The 26178-nt window shown below is 45.6% G+C and overlaps 2 protein-coding genes across 36 annotated transcripts in view; one reads left to right on the plus strand and one right to left on the minus strand.

Annotated features, from left to right (window-relative positions):
• LOC118504445 (lipid storage droplets surface-binding protein 1) lies at positions 1–2785 on the plus strand. Of its 7 annotated transcripts, none has more exons than XM_036038933.1 (7): positions 19–261; positions 373–653; positions 775–979; positions 1082–1252; positions 1460–2013; positions 2187–2252; positions 2391–2785. In XM_036038933.1, the coding sequence occupies exons 1-7, from the start codon at positions 258–260 to the stop codon at positions 2520–2522; spliced, it is 1413 nt and encodes a 470-aa protein (XP_035894826.1). In that variant the 5' UTR covers positions 19–257; the 3' UTR covers positions 2523–2785. The 7 variants fall into 7 exon arrangements, with proteins under 7 accessions (XP_035894830.1, XP_035894826.1, XP_035894825.1 ...); XM_036038932.1 differs by having other exon boundaries at positions 23–261; positions 373–683; XM_036038934.1 differs by lacking the exon at positions 2187–2252 and having other exon boundaries at positions 28–261; positions 373–683.
• The window catches only part of LOC118504441 (chloride channel protein 2), a 25679-nt gene continuing 2268 nt past the window's right edge, over positions 2768–26178 (minus strand). For 3 of the 29 annotated variants that reach the window (XM_036038911.1, XM_036038907.1, XM_036038909.1), the window contains 9 exons: positions 22203–22548; positions 7696–7803; positions 7342–7507; positions 6631–7261; positions 6461–6562; positions 6156–6390; positions 4733–6079; positions 4551–4647; positions 2768–4470 (listed from right to left, as the gene is read on the minus strand). In XM_036038911.1, coding sequence (XP_035894804.1) covers positions 4229–4470; positions 4551–4647; positions 4733–6079; positions 6156–6390; positions 6461–6562; positions 6631–7261; positions 7342–7507; positions 7696–7803; positions 22203–22355 — 3081 coding nt within the window. In that variant the 5' untranslated portion in view covers positions 22356–22548 and the 3' untranslated portion in view covers positions 2768–4228. The other 26 variants (XM_036038904.1, XM_036038914.1, XM_036038913.1 and 23 more) reach the window with 26 other exon arrangements.

Here is a 26178-nt window from a genome sequence, read left to right on the forward strand (position 1 = left end):
AATTAATGGTTGCTTCTGGAGGCCCGCTGCGATAGTGGATGATCATTGCCGTGCAACGGTTTGGGATCGCCAGTCGTCGCTGAGCGTTAGTGGGAAACGGTTGAAATTTTCGACCAGTGGGTGCATACCGGAGTCTACACAATCGTAGTACCCCTCGGTGGGTTGATTGGATAAGTGTGCGTGTGCGTGGATAATCAGGCCGGTTGCACCGGTTTAGTGTCAGAACGATCTGTCAGCAGTACAGCCTCCGAGAAACGATGGGTTAGTATTCGGTGGATCGGTGTGACGATCGATCGAGTGCACGTGACCACACCGTGATGGTGGTGATACGCAGTACGGTGTTCTTACTGTCGGTCAAATTCATCGTTTCAGTACAACGTCAGCTGAAGCGGCAACACTCCGGCCTGCCGCAGATGGAGTCACTGTCGCGCTTCAGCAGCATCCCGGTTGTGGAGACCGGCATCAAAACGGCCGGCAGTGTGTACGAGCGAGTGAAAACGAGCAATGGCCTGCTGACCTGGGGCTTTGAGACGGCCGAATCGATTACGTACGCGCTGATCGATTCGTTACGCCCGGCGACAAAGATGATCCAGGGGCCACTGCATCAGCTGGACAGCATCATGTGCAAAAGCCTCGATCTGGTGGAGCAGAAGGTACCTTCGATGTATCTGCCGCCGGAGATGGTACGGTTGATGCGATGAGACGCGAGAGCGATCGATCGAGCGACCATCCATAATATTTACGACGGCGCCATTCTGTTGTACCTGTTTACAGATGTTTTGGAACACGAAGGAATACATGTCGGATCATTTGATGAAACCAGTGTTGTCGCGGGCCAATTCGATGAAAAACTTGGGCCACGCTGTGCTGGAGTCTCGCGTCTCGAACTATGCCGCCGGCCGGATCGACGGAGCGCTGGTCGTTTGTGACAAATATGTTGAGCGATACCTGCCGACGGAACCGCAGGATCAACCCGATTGTAAGTACAGTGATTCGGAGGGGAAATCGGAGATGAAGTATAATACAAACACACACACATGTACACGCATACATACAATATAAAACTGTTGTCGGTTATCAGCCGGTATCGCTTATGCAGGCACGTACCGACCAGCACGACTATCATCCGATTCTGGTGACCGGCGTGACCCCAAACGGCATGATAGGACTGCACGCCACCAATCGTTGCAAGCTGATTGTGTGCCCAAACGTAATGTTCGAAGGGCCCTGGCCAACAGCAACATTGGTATCGGTTGGTATTTAGAGTTTCGATTTTTAAACAAATAGTGTTGCTTCTGTGATTGTATTGTTGTCGAGCGGTTGTTAGATGATTTTTATACTACGACTGAAACTCATGTTTTGTCTTGTAAAATAATGTGTATTGTTGGCGATCTACAAATTATTTAATCATCCTACTCAAATCTCCAATCTTTTTTCTTTTCTCCCTTACGATCCTCAGCTTGCAGTGCCGTAACTCAGGCAGACGATTCGAACCAGATGCATGTGGTGCAAACGTTCCACCGTGGCCAGCAGCTATCCCGCAAGCTTAAGCGCCGTCTCACGTTCCGCACCCGTCAGGAACTGAGCGCACTCAAGAAGCAAAGTACCGAGGCGGTGCACGTGGTTGCTTACGCGGCCGAACTTATTGCCACAAACCCCCGGGAAGCGATGCAAAAAGCTATCGAACTGTGGCGTTACCTGAGCAAAGATGAACCAGAAAATCAAGCCCGTCCCCGCACTCTCGAACAGCTCGCCGTGCTGCTAACACGCGAATCCGCCCGCAAGATGGTACACCTGATCAACTTCGTTACCGGTGCTGTGACACGTGTCCCAAAGGCAATCCGAGCGCAGACCCGTGAAATTGTACACCACTTCCTGTTCGCAACCGAGCAACTGATGAAGACGGTCCACCTCGAGAAGGCAAAGGCTGCAACGCTGTCCGAAGCGAGTGGGCTAGTAAATAGGATTCAACACACCTACGACGATCTGCAGAATCAAACGAACCTGGCATTGGTAAGTTACTATCCGGCGCGGTGTACGGGCAGTAGTTGAAAGGGATCCTTGACCACCCCTAGCGGGAGACATTTAGTGTAACCAAACATTTTACCATCGAAAACAAGTGCTGCGTATCACGTTCTGATCGGTCGTCCAAATTTCTTCGCCTTCTCATGCCTTTTCGCCCTCAGCATGGTCAGTTATCGCTGGCAAACATAGATCGGCACGATTTTATCCATTGGCTTTTGTTGAAAGTGGTAAGTGGGCGCTACAAAATTATCATCCCAAAATGTTCATCTGCGGCGTTTGCGATTTGTGGGACATTGAAGTGAAGTTTTAGCTTAAAGAGATATTGAAAAAGCTACTACATTTTTCCATCAATTCGTCTGTTTTAGGAACGTTTGGCAGTCTTTCTTTCGGGTCGGCTCGAAGCGGAAAAGATCACCACCAGCGGCAATCCACGCCGGCGCATTCAGCCCCGCACGAACAGCAATCCCATGAACTCGAACATTAACGGGGTATACTAGGGTTTGCTGCTTACTGGCTTGAGTCTGGTACTAGCCTGTACAACATAAAAAACGGTTTCCCCCTTTAAAAGCCCACATTTCAATGGGACCTGATGACACCGTGATAGCCTCGGGAGGAGGGACATCTGAAGGTGTTTCCAGCTAGCTACTTCGTACTTTAAGTGGAATTTTTAATATGTTATATTTGTTGTTTTGTTAAAGTTCGAAACAAACCACACAAGAGTCTCGATAAACAATGCTTCTTATACTCTCAATCGTTTGAATAATGTTTAGTGTCTTTTATTTTGTTCATCTTTATACAACTTTTGCTTACATTTATTGCCTACAGCTAGAATCTTTCACAACACGGCAGGAGAATTCCGATTCCGATCCGAATGTACCACCGATAGAGCCAGATTACGCGGTGATCGATGGCTGACAGGAGTAACGTATTTCACACCTATCGTTTGTCCTTGGAACGGGAAGGGAGGTTCGGTAAAATATTTTACGGTTTTGTATTTAAAATTACGAAACGATAGAGCGACAAACTTAATGAAACGAAGTCAACAGGAAACAGGAAACACTACTAACAATATGATCATCTCTGACTGTTTAAGCTTAACTGCAAAAAAGAGTGAAGCATACTAGTTACGGATTGGCTACTCGTATTTCCTCGGTCTGAATTTGGCACTATAATCACTACGACCAATATCCTACAAGAGGAGACAGCATCTCTATGTTTCATGCCTCAACACACATTGGTTTAATATTGGTGTGGCTCTACCTTTCTAAACCGTCACCATGTAACGCTTGCCGCAGTGCACGCTGTTCGATGTTCGATTATTTTATAATCAGAGGACTCACACGATCGAAAAAAAATAAACATCACTATCACTTAAAGTATGATCACATTGAAAGAAATCTTGGCGCGCTTCTTCGGCAACATTCCCATGGTCGGTGAGATGGTTTGATTTTGGACCATTTCCGTTTTGATACCAGGCTTTGGAAGGATCGTTCCTCATTAGCTTCGATTCTGATGGAAGGAGAAAGAAACATTATGTTAGCTATGGGTAGCGCAACAAAGCTCAACATGTCAAGGCGAAACTGTACAAGCAAAAGGATAACTACGTTCAGAATCAAAAGTGTCACAAAACTTAAATAGTTCATGCGCATTGTTAACAAGTTAATAAAAAATGGGGAGAAAACCGAAGGATTGGTATTCCAAAGCGGGTAATCAAGCGAGCAATATATTATTTTAAAAATAACGAACCTTTTTCTTATAGTGAATCTCAGCTATCAATCAATTGATTTGAAAGCACATTATCAAATGCTGATCTTTAGTAGCATCATGCTGAGAAAATACATTCTACCTAGTGAGGTTGTTTAGTGCAAATGAAACGCACAAAGGACATACAACACGCGATACATCCATAACTGGGCAAGTGGCTTTGCTCACAAACCTTAGGCTCGCAGGGTGTTCTTATGATGCCTAGGGTGTTTGATCTTGATGTTGGGATGTTGTTTTAGCATTTTAACTTTGTAGTAGTGCCGTGGATATTTGTATATGTGTTGTGATCGTAGTGTCTTTCATTTTGGTGCTTTGAGATTGTACAGAAAATGTTGTTGAGTCCCTCTATAGATTGTGTCCCATTGTTCGGTGATGAGTTCTGTTTTTTCTCTCGAATCTCGATCTACATGTACATCTTTAGCCACATCCTCATCAACCACTACTGCTGTTGGCTGGAATGGTTGCTGTTGTTGGTGTGTTTGGTGGTACCATTAGTGGTCGAAGTATCACCGTGATCAATGTGCATAATGTCTAGCTCGATGTCCGAACAGTTGTCCGAGTTGGACAGTGCCGAATCCATCGAGGTGATTGTGTTATTTACTTTTTTGTCGCTAAACGTATCACCGGGTCTCTTCGGGAGGAGAGGATCTTCCGCCGAAATGCCGTTGTTGTTGTCGGATTCTGTAAATAAAATATGCAAGATATGGTATGTTAGTGGGATTCCCTTAAGATCTCATCTCCATCAAACTGTCTGGGATTACCTTTTTGAGCAAGTACTCGAGCTTCCTCTTCCTGTTTCGCTTTAACCGATTCTGGCGTTAATGTGCCATTGTTTACGCTCTCGATCGCCGTTCGTAGCTGTAAGTGTAGGGGGTAAATAACCATCAAATGGTGAACAAACATGCTGCCTGATATCGAGGTACTGGGGAAAAAAGTACGTTACCTCTTTGAGAGCCACCACACCAACCAGCCGACCAACGTTGGTGACGTATGCGTGATTAATGCCAACCATTGAGAACAGCGAGTGCACCTTCAGGATGGATGTACGTTCGACCAGCTGGAATGGGGCCGGATCGATGTGCAGATGATCAACATCGATCGGCTTCGCCATCTCTTCCATCTCCCAAGCTTTCTGATCCTCGGGCGACATGTCGATAACGCGCTCCCGGGGCAGTTGCACCTTCTTCGAGATACCCGGCGTTAGTGGAGCGACCTCCGATCCCACAATGCTTGGCGTTCCGATCGAACCAATCTCAGGATCGGGCGTGACATCCTGCAGCGTAGCCGACTTCCGGAAGATGATATCGAACGCTGACCGGATACGACTCTCCGTACCAGTGATCGTTGTGTACGGTGTGTGCACGGGACTGTGTGGAGACAGCGGACTGAAGCCCTTCAGCGTAAACGAGTTCGTTTTCTTGAGGATCGATTTTTTCGGTTGCGTACCACCGAATACCGGTCCACCGGTAACTGATGCGTTCGATTCTCGGCGTGCTTGCGGTGGCAACATCTCATTGTTGGCACGCTCCCGCAGCTTCAAAATGTCCGGCGCTGGAACGACTTCGAATCGAGATGGCCGGCGAGTTTTCAGCGCTTCTGCCGCTTCCCGCTTCTGACGCTCCTGTTCCTCCCGTGCCTTCTCCTCCGCTTCCTTCATCAGCTTCGCTGCCACTTCGAGCCGTTTTTCGCGCCCAATATGCTTGTCGATCATTTTGATCAGTTCGTAACGCTGCACGCTACCGAGCAGCACCTTATTGTCCGGGCTGTCGACGATCGGTAAGCTGCGCAGGCCTTTGTTCGCTTTCAGGATTTCCTTGAGCTGCTGGTACGAGATTCCCTTCCAGATGTAGCGCACGTCGCGCACCATAAAGTCCTCGACGTAGATATTGTACATGCCCGAGCCGGATGGCAGCAGATCCGGCAAGTAGGGTAACTTTTTGATGAGAATAATGCTATCGTACATGGACGGTTGAAGTAGTGCTGCTACGGCGTTCGATATGAGGGCAGCTATCATGACCGGCACGATGTGCGTTATTTGACCCGTCATCTCGAACACGATCACACCGACGGACACGGTGTGTGTGACGGCACCGGAGAAAGCGGCCGCCCCAACGACCGAATAGCCGCCGGGAATGATCGGTGCCAGCATGCCTCCGTAGCGGACACCGTGCGGGAACCAAAGGTGCATCGCTTCACCGACTATTCGACCGAAGGCGGCGCCAATTTTGAACACTGGTATGAACATACCGGATGGCACGGGAATGGTTGAGGCAATGATCGACAGGAAGAACTGTTGGGCGAGCGAAACGAAATTTGGTGAGCAATTGTTCATTGAATCTTCAATCTGTCGAAGATCGTGCACTCACCGTGTACAGCAAATAAATAATGAGGTTAGCAAACACGTTCGTCTCTGGCGTGCGCCAGTTCGATACGACTGCAGCTTGTTCGACAGTGAGATCGTGTTTGGTCCAGGTAAAGTTTGAGAACAGCTGGTGGACCTGATCGTGAGTGCTCAGCTCGCCGGCAATGTACTTACCGAAGCCTAGCGGAAATGAAAGCGTGGCCACAATCAGTGCCACAATTCCGGGATACAAAAAGCGACTGCAATGTACGAAACGATTGTTAGAACAAGTCCCACAGTTCTTCACCCAAAAACGCTTTCGTTCCTTACTTTTTTTGTAGAAACTTGTTCATCTTTTTGTTCGAGCGCATAAACAGGACGTACTTTCGATGCACCCACACGTACAGGGCACCACCCAGCCCACATACGAGACTGGAAAATGGAAATCATGTGTCCATCAGTTATCTGCTCAAAGCCACCCACAACCCTCCATAACTCACCCAATCAACGCAAACACAAACAGTTCCTGCGGATCGAAGGGAAAATCCGACGTGAAGTTGGTCGAAAACATGGCTGTCACGGTGTCCGCCTTCTGGAACCAAACGGCCAGCAATCGAAAGACGGTAGCACCGCAGACGGCAGCAAAAAATCCTCGCCAGTAGTTGCGCACCGCAAAGTACGTCGTCGTTACCTCGATGCTGAACAGTACACCGCCGATCGGGGCCGCAAAACAGGCTCCAACACCGACCGCGCACGCCGCCGCCAACATTTCCGTGTTGCGCGATTCGTTCTCGTAGATCGATTGGAATGATGTGATGATCTTACTTAGCAGCTGCGATACTATACTAGCTATATGTACAAACGGACCCTCCTTGCCGAGCGGCATCCCGCTGCCGAGTGTCGCCGTCAGACCGATCACCTTCGCGACCAGCGTCTTGAAGGTGAGGTACTCCTTGAGCGCCACACCACGCAGAATGGTTTTCATCTCCGGGATGCCCGAACCGATACTCTGCGGTGCGACCAGATGTACAAAGCCGGCCGAAAACAGGATCAGACAGACGGGGAGCGAAACCCAGGCAAGATACTGCGCTACCGGATGGTTGGTGAGATCGCGGTACAACCAGACGCGCGCTGCAGAAAATCGGAAGGGGGTTGAAATGTAAAGGAATCACCAAAGAAGTCACACACGCACACACATGACCTATACTTACAGTTCGTGCACATCGAGATGCCCTTATCCATCACGTAGGATAGCATCGCCATGATAATGCCCAACAGTGCCAGGAACACCCAGTCCTCACCCAGCCGGGCGAATGTGTTGCGCCACAGCCAAGAAGCGGCCTTGAAGAACTTGTTGTCTCGCACGTCCAACAGTTCCTGCAACGATTTCCATCTAGTTGTTTTATAATTTTTGAAACGTGGCTCATCATTCTGCACCGTTACCAAACCAAAGGTTGAAATGGATAGGGGCGTTGGATTCGGAAAATTGATCAAGAACCACTAAGCCTAGGGAGCATGACAGGGAAAAGGGTTGTGGGCCGTCGTTCGGAACGGTTCATGATTACCTTGTTTCTTGCTTTATCATCTTTTTTTCTTCGTCGTTCAAGAAGCCTGAGTCTTCGCGCTTCATCTTTGGCGTATTCTCCTAAGTCCTTCGTATAGCGACCATACATCTGTGGAGGAAATTGGGAAAAATCATCAGATATAAGGTAGTTACTTGCGCAGAGGAAGTATCTACATGCAAAGCATGCAGCAATTCAGTTTTACACGAGCAGAGAATATATTTTTTATACATTTTAAAGGAAAAAAATCATGCAACGTAATGATCGAGCAGCTGGAATGGAAGAATATGAGCTGATGTAATGCTTACACATTGTTCCTACTTCTGTTTTTTCGAATGAACCCCTGATAGGACATGATTACGAATGGAAGCTTTAGGACGATATGTGTTGGCTGAAACGATAAATAAAAGTGACAAAATATGTTTGCACGCCTTAATGCGTCCCATCCCAAAACAGTGGCCAATGTCGTTTAACCGTCTGCGATCATCAAATAAAAATTTGAATGATGACAGTGACTATCTTTACTTCAAACCCCGTTAGCCTCTACAACAATAACTGGCCTGTCTGGGCGTATGGAAACAAAACAAAAAATTGTTCCCAAGCTTTGCAGGCTAAGAATAGCGTTAAAGAGCATCATCGCATCACTAGCCGATGGTGTGAGCTGAGCATTAAGCCAGCCAGACACCGCTCCCAGGGCATATTACGGTGTCGTAATGATGAAAAAGTAACCAACCACCCGTACCCGCTAGAAATGTCATCAAACAATCGGGTGAGGACATCAGCATAGAAAAACAAAACTCTTCTTTAACGATAATTAATTGTTACACTGCACTTGAACCCTTTTTGTTGGCTAGCGCCAGGTGAGTCGAGGAATAGGAAGAGGTTTAAAAGAAATTGGCTTTACTCATGGGGAGAGATAATAGACGAGTTTTGTTTTGTTGTTATGTGTATATGAAAGATTATTGCTATCAAAAATTATCAAACGACAAAAAATGGCCTCAGCGTTCTTAAAGAATAAAATGACACTAAACATAAAACTTTAAAAAGCTTATGATTATTATGAGACACGACATTGTAATCTTTAAATACATCGGACATATTGTAATTAAATTGTTACATTTTTTTTTAGTTTTGATGTAGTAAAAATAAGTAAAACAAATCAAATGTTTTGTTAAACTATAATAATATGAAGACTACTGCACCAAAAAAACTGTTGAAAGCGGGACCTGTTTTTAAACATGAACGACTAACGACAGTACGGCTCCATGGCGTCTTGCTCAGATCTCTCGCGAAAAAAAAGCAATAAAACACAAAAAAAAAAACCATAAACGCTGTAATGTATAAGAAACTACACGGTACAAAAAGCTATTTAAAGCCCCTCAACCTTATCGTCGTGCGTAATGATCAACGGCAACGGAAATGGGATATGTTTGAACGCTGGTTCGGATACAGGTTACAGTGATTTGTGTACTAGGAACCGAGTAGGGTACACTGGTGGTACTGACCGGTTGTCAATTGTGCACGGAACGGAACACAAACATGTTTCATGTGCTGATGATGTTTTCGACAGAAACAACAAACATATGTCGGAAAACATTCAAAGCATTCAAACGAATGTGCAAAATACATGTAAAGACGTTGTTAGTTTGCCATGTTGCTCTGAGTGATATGATGTAGGATAATGGAGGCTGGCTAGCATTCTTACGGGTTTCTGAACCAAAAGTTATGCCGTCAATACGCATGTTGGTTTCACATATCCTAAATCGCTTCGCTGGGAACTCCTTGAGTTAGGGGAATAATGGAACAAAATAAGCGCAATTAAAGCAATAAAAGTCAGAAAATAAATCTTTTACAGCAAACTAAGAACTGCTGTAGAATGTTTGATTATGTACGTGTAGAGGTGTCATTTTGTTCGCCAGCATTGCCCGTGCTTCCGCACTTACGTAGTAGAACTCTTCTATCTCGATGTCAACGATACTGCGGCGGATCTCTTCCTTATCGGCAGGATCGAGATCGTCCAGTCCAGTCCCGACCGGGCAGGCATCGGACGACGATACATCGATCAGTGTTGCGTTGGACATGCTGCTCGGAATATATGCACTCGTCTCACTATTGCTACCACTTCTAGTTCTTCCAAGTACATCACCAGCACCGCCACCACCCTTACCGTGGTCCGATTCCGGTTGTCGGTGCTCTGGTGGCACCGCAGCAGTCTTTGCCAGCACTAGCAAAGCGTTCTGCTTTAGGCGCTTTCGCCGACTGTTGAGCCGTTTCCGGTGGTACTTTTCCCGCTGTATGTCTAGCGAATCCTTGCGTCGTAGGATAATTTCCGGCTCGAACGAAAAATCCCGCACGTATTCATCCTTTATCGGTATATGCATTGGTGGCTTAACCGCTAAGCGAACCGAGCGAACGTTCTATACAGTGAAGGAGCGGCTCTGTGCGAGACGAACTGCGGATGTCACATGTCTACAAAGCGAAACAAAACTTTATGTGCACAATCCATTGCACAATTTGGCAATCGAATACTAATTCATGATTCATTCGGGAAACCTTGCGGATAGATAGTGTCCCGCACTCGCATCGTTACGGTGTATAGTGTCGCGAAATGGCACGGAACAAACTTACGGGTAATCCGAGACCGTGGCAAAACACAAACCAAGGGCGTTACGACCCAGTTCTAAGTGTTGAACTCGTTTGTTTCTTTTTAATAATAGAGGAAAAACAGTACTAAAAATACAAAATTGTGTATGACACCGAAGCACACACATTCGCACACTTCCTGAGCATTGCAAAATGCGGTCCTATTGTCTTTACCATCGGCCGTGGGGTGTGCGGTAACTCATTTCCTGCCCGAAAACTCGGGCCTGAATGCATTTTCTAGCCATAGAATGTTCATAAAAAAAGGGTGAGTGCATAAGGGATTACGAAATAAATCCATCAGTACGCGGGCGGTTCGGGTATATTTTCGAACGTACAAAACAATACCCTCATAAATACGATGCAAGGAGCTCATAAATAGCATTGGCTGGTGCCTTATTTGCATAGAAAAGTGCATCTTCGAGTTTACGATCACCGACTAGCTAAGATATAATTAAACATTTCAATTAGAATTCTAACTACGGATTAATACAGAAAAGTTGCTCTTACAATGCGCAAAGTATTAGATACTACATAGAACACTTTAAGGGGTTACTAGGGGAGCACATAGATAAATCACAGTTTAAAAATCGTGCATTTATACACGACTACCGGTTGCAAAATTTGGGGGTTAGAGTTAGAAACAGTCGAATAAAAATACAGTGCTGTACACGCTTTTTGCAGCAATCGAAAACACGCGAAGTACAAGGCTGGTGAAGTTGAGCCTAACTACAGAGCAGTAGATACAGACCGCAAGCGCAACAACAATTCTCACACTTTCGAACTCACATAATACTATCCGTCTTCAGTATGAAGGGGAAAGGTTGGCTAGTAGTGCGTTGGAAGAGAAAAATGGGTAATATCCTTACTGAGAGGAACACTTTCACACTAACGGGTCAGAGTTTTTCTATATAGTTGCAAAATGATTCGCTTTTTAACCACTTTATACATTCACCACCACTCTATGCCCTCGGGGGACCAAAAGTTCACGTATTATTACAGCTCGAAAGGATACGTTTGACGTCATCGATGATGCACCGTTGCGACGCTAGCAGGCAAGACACTTGCCAATTAATGTCGCCAGCTGCAGGGCGTAACGTGTGGTGCGTTAAGTTGATAGAATCGTTGCTGCCAAAACTGAAAAACCAAACAAACCACCACCCAAACAACTCAATCTAGCACGTTAAATACCATCACCAACACCATTCAATGTCGTCATTATCGACGATCTGTTCTCCCGCTTGGCAGCGGAATTGCTACAATCACGATCGTCCACGAACGACGGACCGCTTTCGCTTTCTGGCTACACTTGGCACAGGCTGTCGTTCTCCGGATCGAACCATCACCATTGCACAGGGTGGTCAGAACAATGAAATCAACCTAAGCCCGGTAAGCCTTCGCTCGTCCTACAACGACACCGGTCCGCTCGGTAGACCAATGGTCAATTGACCGACCATCTGGTTGTACTACGATCGGGAGCGACGATTGGTGTTCGCGGGGTGTGCAGTGGAAAACTCTGATGTGTGCTCACAATCCGTCCCGAACCGTTATTGTGTTTTTTTGGCCACCGTAGACCGGTGATGGTTTATTTTTACAGCGACATACTCTTTTCCTGCTTTGCGTCGCAAACATACAACGGTGTGTCCCGGTGTGGTGTGGATGATCGAGCAAGCGATGGATGGGGAATGGAAAAGGGGGACATCACGCCGCGTTCTTGAAACTGGTCGCAATCTTTCTATGCTGTACTTCAAATTTCTCACAAAATCGTAACGACCTTCACATTTGAACGTTTGTTCCGAGCGCACGAGAAACCACCGGTGCTGGCTGCTATTGTGCCCATCAAGATCAAGTTCACGTTCACGAAAAAAGGTGCGGTGGGTGAACGGGATCGTGCGGTTGCGGTTTTTTCACTCGATGCTATTGACCCGCAACGGGTAGGTATAAATCACTTGAATGCTTGAGCATATGTAAGATAAGGAAAATTTCCTTTTCCTTTTGTTGGCACACAATCCCACCCCCACTGCACCATTACCTTCAGGCACTGTGATCACAATGTTTCGTTCGATTTCATGCTGCGTCTGCTTCTGCATTGGATGGGTAGCAAGACTCTTTCTCTATCGTCTACCGTTTCAATTTGGCGATCAAGAATATTCGACCCTAGCTGCACTGCACACACAGAACACGGCACGGCTCCCGGGAGGTTGCTCGATTCGCGAGCACGAACTGTCACCACCAGCAGCAGCAACAGCAGCAGCCCGAAATGTCATTCGCGACCCGACTGAAAGGGCGGAAAAACGGTTTGAATTTTCCGACACCACACAACCGGGATCGGTACGGTTGTGCTACTACCAATCACACAATACATTCATACCATCCGTACGGACATGGCCACGAGTAGCAAACCCCCTTGACAGCGTCTACTACCGAGCGCCAGTGTGGTGGTCAATCGCTTCTTTAACCGATTTTTCGGGGAGTGAAGGACACGGAACTCGCTGACCATTCCCGCAGGCCACCCACCCCTTCCCAAAATCGCCCATCCCTGCGCGGTGGATGAAAAATGAAAAATCGTCAAGTTCACTGTCACTCACGTGTGGCGAGGGACGGTCTGAGTGTGTGTGTGTGTCTGTGTTTGTACGTCTCAAGCGACACGCTGCCCCATTGTCTGAATGAGTATCGCCAACGATGATGACGCCGATTGGGCGATGGATCGTTAAGATCGTTTTTCCCGCGGTTTTTCCCCGTGTGCATCACCACCAGACCGTGCCTGGCGCTTAACATTTCGGTAGGGATGATAAGCGTAGGGTGGGCGTGATAATTTTACAGTAAGGAACAAATTAATCGATCATGGCATTTAGTAATGGGCGGTTCAATAGATAAATAAAAACCGGTATAATTTTAGAAGCAAAAATCCCCATCTTATTGACCCACTGTAAAATCGATAAGTGATCGTAAAGAACAGCACTACTTTTGACTGAAATTTAATTTACCGCTTGCTCGTCTATTCTCCTGCTCGGTCGTTATGCACCATCAATACCGACAACTGCCGGTAGTAATAAATGGTCGAAACGATGTCCGAGACCGGGGAAAACGGGGACGAGTTAGAGGAAAACGATCGTACTTCGTCTGGCTCTGTCATAGCAGACGGCAGTTTACTACTTCCTGCCATTTTGTAGACCGATTTATGCACCGCGGTGAACCCCTCACGAACGGCGCGTGTGTGAGTGTGAGGCGGTAGCGCGCCATATACGCCACCCGGGTGAATCTATCAATCATCTATCGCCACCCGCTTGCACCTGGTGCACCAGAGTTATTGAGTGGTACGGGCAAGGGGGTTAAAGCAGGGAAGAGCATGCGAACATTATTACGACTCATCAATTTGCTAGCATGCATCTTGTGCATAAAACTGCCGTTTGCCGGGCGGCGCACAGCTGATCTGCGCCCGCGTGGCGTGGCGTATGTGGCGTTTTGTTTTGCATTCATTTCTCACGAGAGAACTAATGGCAGCACGTATGATTTACGACAGTGGCAATAGGCAACAGCCGGTGTGAACATTGTATGTCGAATAATGGGGTTACAAAATTATAAAAGTTGTTTAAAAATTAGCTACACAACATTCAAAATAAAAAGTAAATTATATTTGTAATAAAAAGGTGGACAGGTCGTAAGGATATTGATATATTGAGGATATTGAGTTTAAGACATTTTTTCTAAGTAGTATAGATTTTAGTGTTATAAAAGTGGTAAAAGTAATTGTTCACTTTCATGTTCAAAAGGAGTTCTTTATATTTTTTAAATCCCATTAGATAATTTTGTTGCTCCTTGGAAAGCAAGAAAGCTCAGGTTATCAAAAGGGATCAATGCTAGTATGTCCTGTAAGGGTTTTAGCTACTAAATAAATAGCTCACAGGCTCTCATAGAGTTCCATAAAATCATATAAAAACATATGATAAAATCAAAACGAAATTTTTTACTGATTTAAAATATTTTTGGCTAAATGTGTTAAGTTAATACCGTGACAATGCTAGGCCAGGCGCACACAATGTCAGAGGACGTCAAAAACGATTCTCCCGACTAATACTAAAATACCTACATAAACACTTACACCGTACTGGTCGCAAATTTCCCCCACAATACACGATTCAATTACCGTCTCTAATTTCCTCTAATTATCGTACCGCCAATCGAATCAGTTCTCGGCGATAGATAAAGGGAGCCAACCAATATTTACGATATTTTCATGCACGCAGGCAGCAAGTTTCGTCATGCGAGCGTCTTTCACACGGCTACACGTGCACATCCATGCTGTCGAAAGGGCAAACGATTGCTTACAAGCGTGCGTATGTATCCATCCTCGTCCGTTTCGTATGTCTCATCGCTGCTGCTGACCGAGCTACTGTCCTGATCGACGGTATCGCTCATGCTGGGCATCGGCATCGGATAGAACGCTTGGGCCCGCCGTTTGCGCGATGATTTCTTCTGCCGCGGCATATTATCCATCGACGCCTTAAGCAGTCGGCGCTCACGAAACTCCCTTTGGACACGTTGCCGAAAGATAGCGTTAGCTTTGACCAGTTTAACCTCATCCGTTTTTTTTTCTCTTGGAAAAAGGTGAACCACAAACGGGAAACATGCATATTACCTTAGCACACGCTCGAAGCTGGCCCATTCCTCGTCGACCAGCTCCACATTTTCCTCCCCGAACTCTTCATCGTGAAAGATCCGCTCGATGTAATCCGTGCTATTCTCTCGCAACCGTTCCAAACCACCGGTGGCCGGCCGATGTCCCGCCCGGTCTCGCCCCTTTCCCGCACGATCCGTACCGGATTTGCGCCACATCACTGCACCGTTGTCGGTGCGAAGAAAGCTGTTTCACTGTCGCTCGGTGCGAAGAAAGGAATCCTTGGCGAATGGGTTGATCGAACCGTACGTTTTCGGAGGTTGGCCCAGCACGAAGATGTCAGCGCCAGCAGACGCCGAATGACGTCTCCCAGCACCAACCGGGATACAGCACAACACGTATCAAACAGCCCACCACCAAGTACACGACGCGAATAAAAGACAGGAACTTATTTAATTTGATACAATTTAGAGCTCAATTCGTGTTTCTAGTAACGATCAGAGCGGGAGTGTGTATCAGCGAAAGCAGACCCGCGATTGGCTTAACGAGAAGAAGCTTAACACTCTGACGTCTGACGTCTTTCGGTTGTGCGGAAACGTGCGTTTCGAACGATGGATGCCACGAATTGGGTCAACTCATCCACAGGTGATCGCACGGCAAATGGGTACCGACTGAACCGAATGAAAAACACTTTAAATTGATAGAATGTTTTTCCGCTTAGTGTACGACAGGATCGAGAGCACCAACACGCTTATTAAACCACCGGTAACAAACACGCAACAGCCCACACAACGACCTGATGTCAGCTCAGGCCTTCTTCCGCACAACTTAAGCTGGCCCGGGCACCGAAAGACATCTCCGGTCGGTACGGAAAATGATGTTCACTCAACGGCTTTCATTAACACTTTTCACACCCAAGATAATGCACACAAAAAAACAACACACAAAGCGTCTTGATCACACGACGATCGCCCTGGAACTGATCATCTGCAGAACGGGAATCTTTTCCCAGCCCTCTGGCCGGCGGCATCATCGTGGCAAGAGAGTGTGACTTTCTTCGCTCGTTTTGCATCGTCGCCGTAGACTACTGCATTGCCGGCCACAGTGAGATATGTATTTAAATTGATGGATTTTAATGGGAAAATTAGTGTCGCGAGCGTTCCGTTGCAAAACGAAGCGCCGTCCGGGAAGAAGACGAACCGAAACCCCGCAGTTAGCTCTGACCGTCGCTGTGAGCTGTGCATGAGTCAGTGCACGTTGGCAGGCGGTGGAGCTCAACTCCCTTCCCATCGCAACACTCAGACCAGCTGTTGCCGGAACTCGCCGGGCGAGAAACGGCCGCGTTCTATCGGAATGTGTCGAGTTAGGTAGAATGGTAGTGCAATGCTGAAGTAGTTACCTCGACCGTAGCGTACTGGCTGTCCCATAGTAGCGGATGCGGCCGTCTGGTGCGCTCCTTCTTGAGAGTTTCCGTGCGGACCATCTTACCCCCGTACCAGTTAGTACCGGTACGGCTGTGATTGGGCACTAGAATTGCAGCAACACTAGTCGTGAAAGCGACCGGGGCATAGTTCTTTTATAGACTTCCGGAGTATCTTTTACATTTACAAAAAGGAAGAAAAAAACAGCGCACAAAACCATGTTTCCCCTTATCGATGTTTCAATATTTGAAATCGAGCGTTTTAATTAACGGTCGAACTAGCATTACCTGTGCCGAAAGGAGGAACGTGTTCGCATCGTTGCTATTACGTCATGGGACACATTGGTGAGATAGTGCGGCGGTCATTACGATCATTAAAAGCTTTTGTCAACACGGTAGCATATCTAAAATGCTTGAAAATGCTCCAAGAATGTGAAGGTAGGTTGGGGCATTTTTAAGGAGAAAATAACACGAATCCTTATGAATTGTATGCCCGAAAACGGCTCAAAAGATATAAAAGAAGGATTTTTAGTTGAAAACTTTCCTGTCAGAAGTAATATGAAAAAGTGTATGAACGTTGTGCTATGTAAAGAACTTGAAAATTTGAAGCAACGTTCTCGTGTGACCTTGATTACTACTGAAAGTGGCATTTTGTTTAGGGTTCCTTCACACTACAGAATCGCGAAATGGATTTGCAAAAATGGTAACAATCGACTCATAACAATATATTTATATAAATGGGACTCTAAAGAATATCACATTAGATGCTAATAAAGAGCAAATTATTTGATGGGTGTTCATTAAAAGCACATTACACCATCAAAGGTTGATGATTTCTGAACAACAAAAAATCGCTTACACAATAGATGCTCCGGTCAAAATAATTTCGTCATCGTTTAAAAGATCGTCGTTTTAATATAAAAATGATACTAATTTGAATTTGATGCAGTAGAATAATGTCATGATGAGTTCTACATGAATACAAAAACCTTGTTTTGCGTTTGACAAGATCAAATTTCATAAAGGATCTTGAAGCAAATTTATAAAATATTTTTAATAAATTTTATATCTTCTTTCTTGGCACTACAGCCTTGATAGTTCTCGGCCAGCCTTTTCTGGCTTTCTTTGACTTAATTTTACCCGTAGCAAAGTAGTCAGCCCTGCCTACGGGAAGGCAGAGGATTTAAACCCCGGTCCAATCAGCAATTTTACACAATGTAAATTTATAAAATTTATGGTTATTATATGTTTTGTTACATGTTGTTTTTGATAATATGTTGCTAAATAAACCAAATACATTTATTTCCAACTAAAAACCTACACACATCCGTTCAATCCACTTGACGCGCGACCGTTAGGGAATTGACAAGCATACAAATTTCCCTTCCAAGCATACAAACGCCATGCATCCATCAAACAGTTTTGATGCAGCTTGACCTAGGTCAGGTACAACGTTTCCATCAGCGACTTCCCTCGATGCCATTCACAATCGGTTCGGCTATCTTTGTGCAAAGCTTCATCTGCCACCAGTAACCGACTCGCGGGACGGGCAGTTCGAATGCATATTTTGGCATCAATTCCATTTGTTTTTGTATGATTTGGCAATCGTTAAAATAATAGCAAGTAGGTAGGTGTGTTGAAGACTGTTTTTTACAAAACAAAAATTGGTAAGAATGATTGCCAAAACCAAGCTGCTTGTGGCATGCAAGGGCATGGAAATTAAAATGTTTGAAATAGGACTGGTTTTTTTTTACATGGTATAAAATTGTATGAAATTACTCTTCACGCGGCAGGGCTGGGGATCAAATCCAGCTCCAGTTACGGGTCACAACCAAGTCACAGAAAGCCAGTTATGGCAGGCCCGAGACTTTTCGCGGGAAAGTAGATAAAATTGTAAGCTAATGAATCATTACGATAAAGGGACAAGCACCTGATACAATCACACTTCTTCTTTTTCTTTTTCTTTTTTGTGATATTTTTGGTACCCAAGCTGTCCGAAGCACAGCAGGTCGGAGTATCGCTAGCAACAGGACTAATCAAATTTTGATAAAATATAATTCCTCCCCTCTAATCCGGTCCCCATTAACTGTTGCCCGGAAGCTGATACCAGAAGTGTCGATGAACTCATCAAGCTTCAATGTGACAAGCAGCCGCAAATCCCATGTTTTTGTTAACCCATTGCAGTGTGACAGAGAAATAAAAAAAAGGCGCGGAAAAAATAGCGCATAGCTTCTTCTCTATGCTCCATCATAAAGATACGGGCCACATTGGCACGAGGACAGCACGATAAGGGAAAGAGAATATCATGTTATGGGCGTTAATACTTTTATTGCTTTAATTAGTGTAGATTTGTGGAGGTTTTTTTTTATTACAATCGAAGGTGTGATAAACGTAACCAAAATAGGAGAAGCCTTAGCGCGGTAGCATTTTGTCTGATATAGACAGTTACTTGATCGAAAACGGTTAGCGCTGGTTCGCCATTTGTTTTTCAAAGCGACTTTCAGTAAATTTGTTTTAACAAACTTCAATATCCTTTTAACAGATTCATTGCTTCGAATACTTTGCTCTTAGGACTCACACGGGAGATACGTCAAACAAAATTAAGCTCCCCGTCATGTCCATGATCGGTCGACGACATAATCGGTCTAATGAAACGTCACCGTCGGCCTAACGACCGTGCACTAATCGCACTGCACTGGCAATTCGTTGCGCGATTGCATGTCACTGCGCTTGGATGCGCTTGCATCATTGAGGTCAACGTCAAGGCCACTGCAATGGCCTAACCGAGGCCTACCGGAACCACTATCGAACCGGCCGCATAGTGTCGTTGTAAATTCTCGGCTATTTGTGCGTTAGTGCCCACACCCATACCTAAACACAGTGTTGCCCTCCCGGACTCCTCGCGTTCTGCCCGGTTGCATTCATTGATTGCGAAGGAACCGGTTTCCAAAGCAAGTCGGCAGAAGCATGGCAAAACGACCGGCCGATCGAGGTGTTGATGCACCGGCAGCGTCAACCTACGCCCGGCCAGCTGTTTCACCGATTGCCCTACTCGCAGTTTGCGCATCGATCGACTAAATGGCGCGTGCGCCATCGTTGCGCGAGAATGCAGCAGTCACGTGCACGCATCCAACGCACACACACATTCCTGACCGATTAGCATTCAACGCGTCGCGCACAATTTCTTCCAACCGCTCAGCGAGTTCGCTTCCATCACCGCGAAGCTCGTGCGTCGTTCTTACCGTGTTTTCGTTGCTGTCCTCACCGTCGCCTTTGCCCTGGTAACCGACTTCCTGCAACAGTGCGGTAGTGTAGCGATTAAGTCGCCGCGGATTGTACGGAGGTTTGCCGTCAATTTTCATCGCGCACTTTACTAAACTTCTATCAACTCCCCCGTTACAGGTGTACAAGGGTGTCTAAGTGAACTGTTCTGGGCGTCCCAAAAGTAACTGCGATGGCCGGTGGGGATCACAGTGCAAAATCAAAGTTCTGCTGATATTTTTGTCTGCTTGGTTGGAATCGAAAAAAAACCCAGGGAAAGATATAAATGTCTGCATCGTTGATAAAATCTGCACTCACTCACCGGTAAAAGCATTTCGATGCCACCAGTACGCTGGTTATCGCAAGATTGAGTTTTGATCTTACCGGGAGCATCAGTGACCGGGGCGGAAATCAGTTAAGGTAAGTCCTTAACTGCTTCTTATCAAGTGTGTTGTATCTCACGGTCATGGGCGATTTTCGATCGAACGATAGCGCTGCGTGGTAGGTTACCTGGTGGGCACAGTTCAGCGAAGAAATGCTCGAAGGCACAGTGACAGCGCAGTGGTCTCTCGTAATGTACCAGTTTTGGGTGGTGCTTAGTGGTAGCTTTATCGTGATGAACATCAAGAAGCAACTTATCAAAGTTGAGCGAAAAAGGGCAGTTCTGCGAAGTATTCAAGCTCAGTAATATCTGTGATACAGTGAATAACTTGTAGCTTACTAAGCTCCTCTTAGTAACTGAATGTAACCATCCCATGTTTTACGTATCACTCACTGTAATCTACGAAATTATCAATCTACCTAAATTTACTAATCAAAAGATAGCGATTTCCAACTTTCAATAATCGATATTTAAAAAAAGTCTTCTTCTTGTTTTTGGCTTTACATCCTTGATAGGTCTCGGCCGGCCATTTCTGGCATCTTGTGACTTAATTTTACCCCTAGCTGGATAGTCAGTCCTGGCGGTAAGGACTGGCGGTCCGGGTGGGATTTGAACCCCATGTCCCTCGCCGACTAGGCCGTTCTTCCGCTCCTAGGTTGATCTGCCACTGGTTTTACGATCGAAATCCAAGGCGGTAATTAGAGCAGATTATTGTATTCCTAATTTTTTTGACCATCCGACGGTATTTAATGCATCTGACATTTTACCCCCAACAATAAAATTCTCACATTGATAAGTAAAATTCTCTCTCAACCTCAACTTCATTTGGTGATTCATTTATCTTTGATAATGGCATAAAAATCAAGGGCCTTTGGCTTTACAGCATACAGAACAGAAAGAGGTTCAAGATATTAGTTTGTATCCTTTGGCACTAAAGCTGGAGAGGTTTTGCCGTTTCCTGGCATATGAAACTTCATTCTACCCGTTGCTTGGTAAGTCTTTTCGGCGCCACTAAAGAATCTAACCACCATCAAGAAATTCTATTCTATAGCTCTGAATCTTTGTTAGTTAACATACTGAGTCAATATGGCATTAATTTCGTAAACAAAACCCAGGGAAATCAAATACAAATAAAAGATGCTCGTTTGTGCCAATTATGGATAGCTTCGAGATAGTGTGGTATGTGCCGAAACCGCTTTACTTGCTGTGCCACGTGTGCAAACATACAGAAAGTTTCGCCTTGGTGACGCTTGATGCTACCGAATAATAAAACAATGAACCATCACTCTCGATAGATAAGATCTGCTTGTTCGTCCATCCATTCATCATCATAAGCGTTGCGTATAACACCGGCTTCATGTGTTTACCTTTGTCTAATTCTTGGACACTTTTGGCAGCCAAGCGAAACACAAAACACCATGATAAGGCTTATCGCAAGAAAAAAAATGGTGGAAGCAATAGATTGTAAGTGTCCCTTATTTATGTTTTGTCTGCTACCGGCTAGTGTATTAATACATTTGTCTGGGTGAATGCGTCATAAACCCGTCCTAGCTATTATTTTGACCGCAATCAACTTTTAAAAGCGTAAAAATTTAGCAAGGTACTTTTTCTTACTGCAAAAATATGCATACAGCATGCTAACCTCCACGAAAGCGGTTCCACCTCTACCAGCGCTTGATAAGCTTTTTAATTATTCATCAAGGATAGTTCGTTGCATTTCAATGCATGGTCAACAGTACGACATAAGCGTAGAAAGCTTCCATATAAAAAAAAAACAAAATGGCCAAACATAACCCCAACGTTTGCGAAAACTCGATACCTTCGACAGGCTTATGGGCGCATTATTAATTCTTCGCACTTGCCATATGACGTGCTACAAACCCGTACACGCGGAACCTTCGCCAACAAATCTGGCGTCTCCATGTTTACCCCTTAGCATTGTTTGATTATCCAAACCAAACTGTCAACAGTAAAACTGCTAGGGGGAGTAAAGCGCCAGTTTACACAAACGCACGCCGATTGCCACTTAGCGGTAAACCGCACAGCTTATCCACGGCATAGTTAAAAGAGCCTGCTCCAGAAATCTTCCCGCCCAGAGTATATTTAGACCCGGTCCAAGACGTTACACAGCGTCATTAGTACGAAGCATTGGAAAGGTATATATGCACAGTCGTGCCGTGTGTACTTACCAGCGTATGCGTATAGCCCAGTCCGGGCTCTTCGTCGTCGCTCTGTATATCCGCCAGCATTTGTTTTACTGGCGTGATCTTCGTCGGCACGGTGAGAAAATCCATCTCGTTGCTACCAGCGCTACCCACCATACCAAACTTTCTGTTCTTCATGGTGATTTATGGGTTATCAATATTCAGCACGAAAAAATTCACTCGCCCCGTGTCTCACAGGGTATGCCCGGAACGCACCACACACTTTTGCAACAATTCATTAACACTCACACTAACGCACATAGAACGGGAGCAGTTTGGTCGGACACTTTTCAGTGCTAGCAGTCAGCGGGGTTTCCGTAACGTCCTTAGGCTGCAAAGATACACGACAAGAAGGTAAAGGGAGAAAATTAATGCACGTAGCAAAAAAATCAATTCGAAACGGCAAGTGTCAATCAGATCGGTCAATGGGGTTGCGCCACACGTGATGCAGCACGGTGATGGTGACGGTTCGGTGACGTTCTCAGCATCAGATGATAACGCGGCTACCCATCATAGTTAAGTGATAATGAAACGTTCAAGCCTCCGCGTTTAGCGATCGTGTGTGAAAATAACAATATATTGAACAACCTTTATGCTGTGCTGTATGCTGCACTATTATTTCGACAAACTGGTTTAGTCGATTTTTTATTTAAAAAATTATATTTGATTGATTATATTTGAGGTCGAGTGCCTTGGAAACAAGTTCTTGTGAAAACCCCAAACGGTGATTCCATACCATAATACCGTGTGAAGTGATTTTTATCCCTACCGGATAAACAGAACATGTCCGGAATTCAATTATATTCGCTCGGCTGATGATATTAAATTTGGCGGGGACTTTGCCGATCGAGATGGGGAATGTCGCACAAAAAAAAAAACGTGATCTTACAGCAAAACTGATTGATTTAATGCCATAGCCATTCGATGCACAATTAAATGCTGCATGCTTAACACAGCAGCATTTAAATGCTGCCCGTCTCACCAAACAACCGCGGCGGCGAAGATTGGTGTGATAAAGCCAGCGTACAGGTCCCGCGTTGAGTACAATGAAGGACTGCTATTGATTTGCTTAAACCTTCGGGACCCGTCAGCCTTTAATCCGATAGTGCACCACCAGACAGGCGCAGGGAAAGGGCTGGGCGCATTGCGGATGCATTCCCTGTGGCGACCTTTGAGTGTGATGTGGCGGCGACAGCAGCGACGATGAATGTAGTGGGCGTCAAACGAGAGCTACGATTGCACTTCCACGCACTTGCATCTCGCTTCGACATAGCCCTGACTGGGCGAGGCAATCGGTTGCCCGACAGATAAGATACCGGGTGACGCCGGTCCTGGCACTAGCCGTCTTGATGAGCTGTCTTTGAGCGTTTAATCTTTACAGCTGCTTGCTTTACTGCTCAGCCCCTTTTCTGAACAATGTGCATAGAGCCGCCGACATCCTTGTTCACTGCAAATTGGATAATTTTGATTTTCCTAATCGCTTTCTTGCAATCTCTTACGGTGGTTCGAAAAATCGCCAGCTAATCAGTTACAGCCGGCGAACAACTACTCACGATCGCACCCTATTCGGGAACATTCTCGTGGTGAAATCGAAACTGATGGTAAGCTTGATCAAAAACACACTGTTCCGTATCAAAACTGCATCGAATGTAAACGAAGAGGAATCAAAAGCCTATTGTTGCTAACCTAAATTCCGGACTGCTCAGCGCCAGTCGGGGTCCAACATTAGGCCAAAAACGTGCCTCGATGCGCTTCTGCAACTTTCACTCGCATATGAATTTCATATCACCCGGAGCATCCGCAGCTCATTGGGACTCATGGCCGAGACTTGGGACCAGTTCGGCTAAACCGGAAATGTGTTAGGGGTCAGAACGGAGCCAACTATCACACCTAGTTATCAAACAGCCGCACAGCGTGGATGATAGCGCACGACCCAATCACCTATCGACGAACTATTCACCACGGCCCGTCTGCCGCAGCACTACACACTGGGTCAGCTGTTCTGTTCTGCTGATGCACACACTTCACCATCAACACGGTTCGACCGACAACGACTCACTGACTGGCTGGATCGCGTTGTCAGACACCCCCAGTGATTACTAGCGACGACGGCGACGACGACGACGGGCTGACTGATTCCAACTGTTTACATCGTTTCTGTGTCCTTCCTTCGCACTCCCCGCACATATTGGCAAACGCCACGCTATGCGATCCGCAGCTGATCAGGTCTGCCCTACCACCATCGCGAACTCCGGGACAACACGCGTAAAAGCCTCGTTCACCGCGCTGTGGTTTTGCTCTCACTAAGACTGTGTGCACGACGGCGACGACAACATTAGGGCGCGATGGTGATATGAGGTGTGATTAACACATTTTAACGACACACCAACGACTCGGCACACAATGCAACGCACCGAGAAACCAGTGTGCTGGACAAATGTGAGAAGCACGCGTGTCGCGAAAAGCGGAACCGTATTTATTGTTTATGCCAGGTGTGCTGCCTGGCAAAAAGTGGCTTCCGTGTGGCGCAGGGCAGGCGAAAAGGGTGCCATGCGAAGCTTTGAGGCGACTATTTATTTTAACCATAAGTTGGATAGCTATGTTCAAGAGGGAATTATATTATTATTTTTTCAGTAAATGGTTACAATTTATTTCCAAAAATTAGGTTTGACGCTCCAGAGTCTAAGAGCGTCTTCAGTGGACGCGTGTATTTAGATTAGGTTGATAGAAAAATGGCTTCGATTCCATGTTTTAAATTTTTTTAAAGATTGCTAATAAATTCAATCTTTACGGTGAGTCAGAGAAAAAAAATCAAGATTAATTTGCAACGAATTCTGAAGATTAAAAATTTTAATGTTCCTCCTCACACGCAATGTTTTATCTATTTAATGCGATTTATTTTCAATCTATTCTGAGTTTCTATCAAAACTTTCAGAATTGTTGAAACAACCCAATGCCAGCTGAGCCAACAGTGCCATACGCTGGACGACATGAGATGAGTGTGGTGATAGCCGACAAGGGACACGCATTTGAGTTTGTGGCACCAGTGCAGGGGCTTATCGCTGTGCCGGTTCACGTTACGGGCCAAGACGACAATCCAAGCTGAAGTACGCTGATAGTGGCATCAGCTTCGTCAAGCGCCCGAAATACCCTCAGTTTCACGGACAAGGACACTTTTACCCGCGTTAAGACTTTTATGATTATCCAACTGAAACGAACTTATTGAGAAGTATGTCTGGTATCTGGATCGGGTTCTTCTCAATGTTGATCTAAGATTTCCTCTGAAGATTACTCACAGTTTTGTCTATGGGTGCTTGCTTTCAATCGAGATTTTAATTCAAACCGGCTTCGTGCATTCAGAATCTATGCTATCAGATGCGGCAGATGGTTGTTTGTTTGTATTATTAACTCTAAAAACATTCACTGATAATGCAAATTACCATTGATTAGCACTAGTTGTTAGCGAATCTCCAAACGATTGAGATTTGGATTCCTGAGATTTGGACTAGCAAAAAAGTTGTCCCCGTGCAACAAGGCTTATTAATTCTAAGTCTATTGCATCAAGTCTAATATAACCCAATAATTATATGATCAAAATGTAATACAGTGGAAGGTCCAAAGTGGCCTAGACCTAATCTGTTGCCTCTCATACTCAGGACTTTTGTTTCAAACTGTAACAATATTCTCAATCTAAAATTACAGTTTGTCTAGATATTACACGCAAGTAAATAGTTTGTGTACAAAATCCTTCTAATTATTTTGAATATTTTAACCTACCAGAATTTATAGCTATGCTTTGCTATTGCCACAAATAATGCCTCGGGAAGGTAACGGACATGCCAGCAGTTCCGACCCACCACACTGGTTATCCTTAGAGCAGCAAGGCCGTACAACCTTCAAGTCGGTCACTTTATCACCACGACGACGAGCATGACGCCGGTTCCGTGAGGTTATCGTCCTG

The sequence above is a fragment of the Anopheles stephensi genome, chromosome 2, assembly GCF_013141755.1.
Source record: "Anopheles stephensi strain Indian chromosome 2, UCI_ANSTEP_V1.0, whole genome shotgun sequence".
Lineage (NCBI taxonomy): Eukaryota > Metazoa > Arthropoda > Insecta > Diptera > Culicidae > Anopheles > Anopheles stephensi.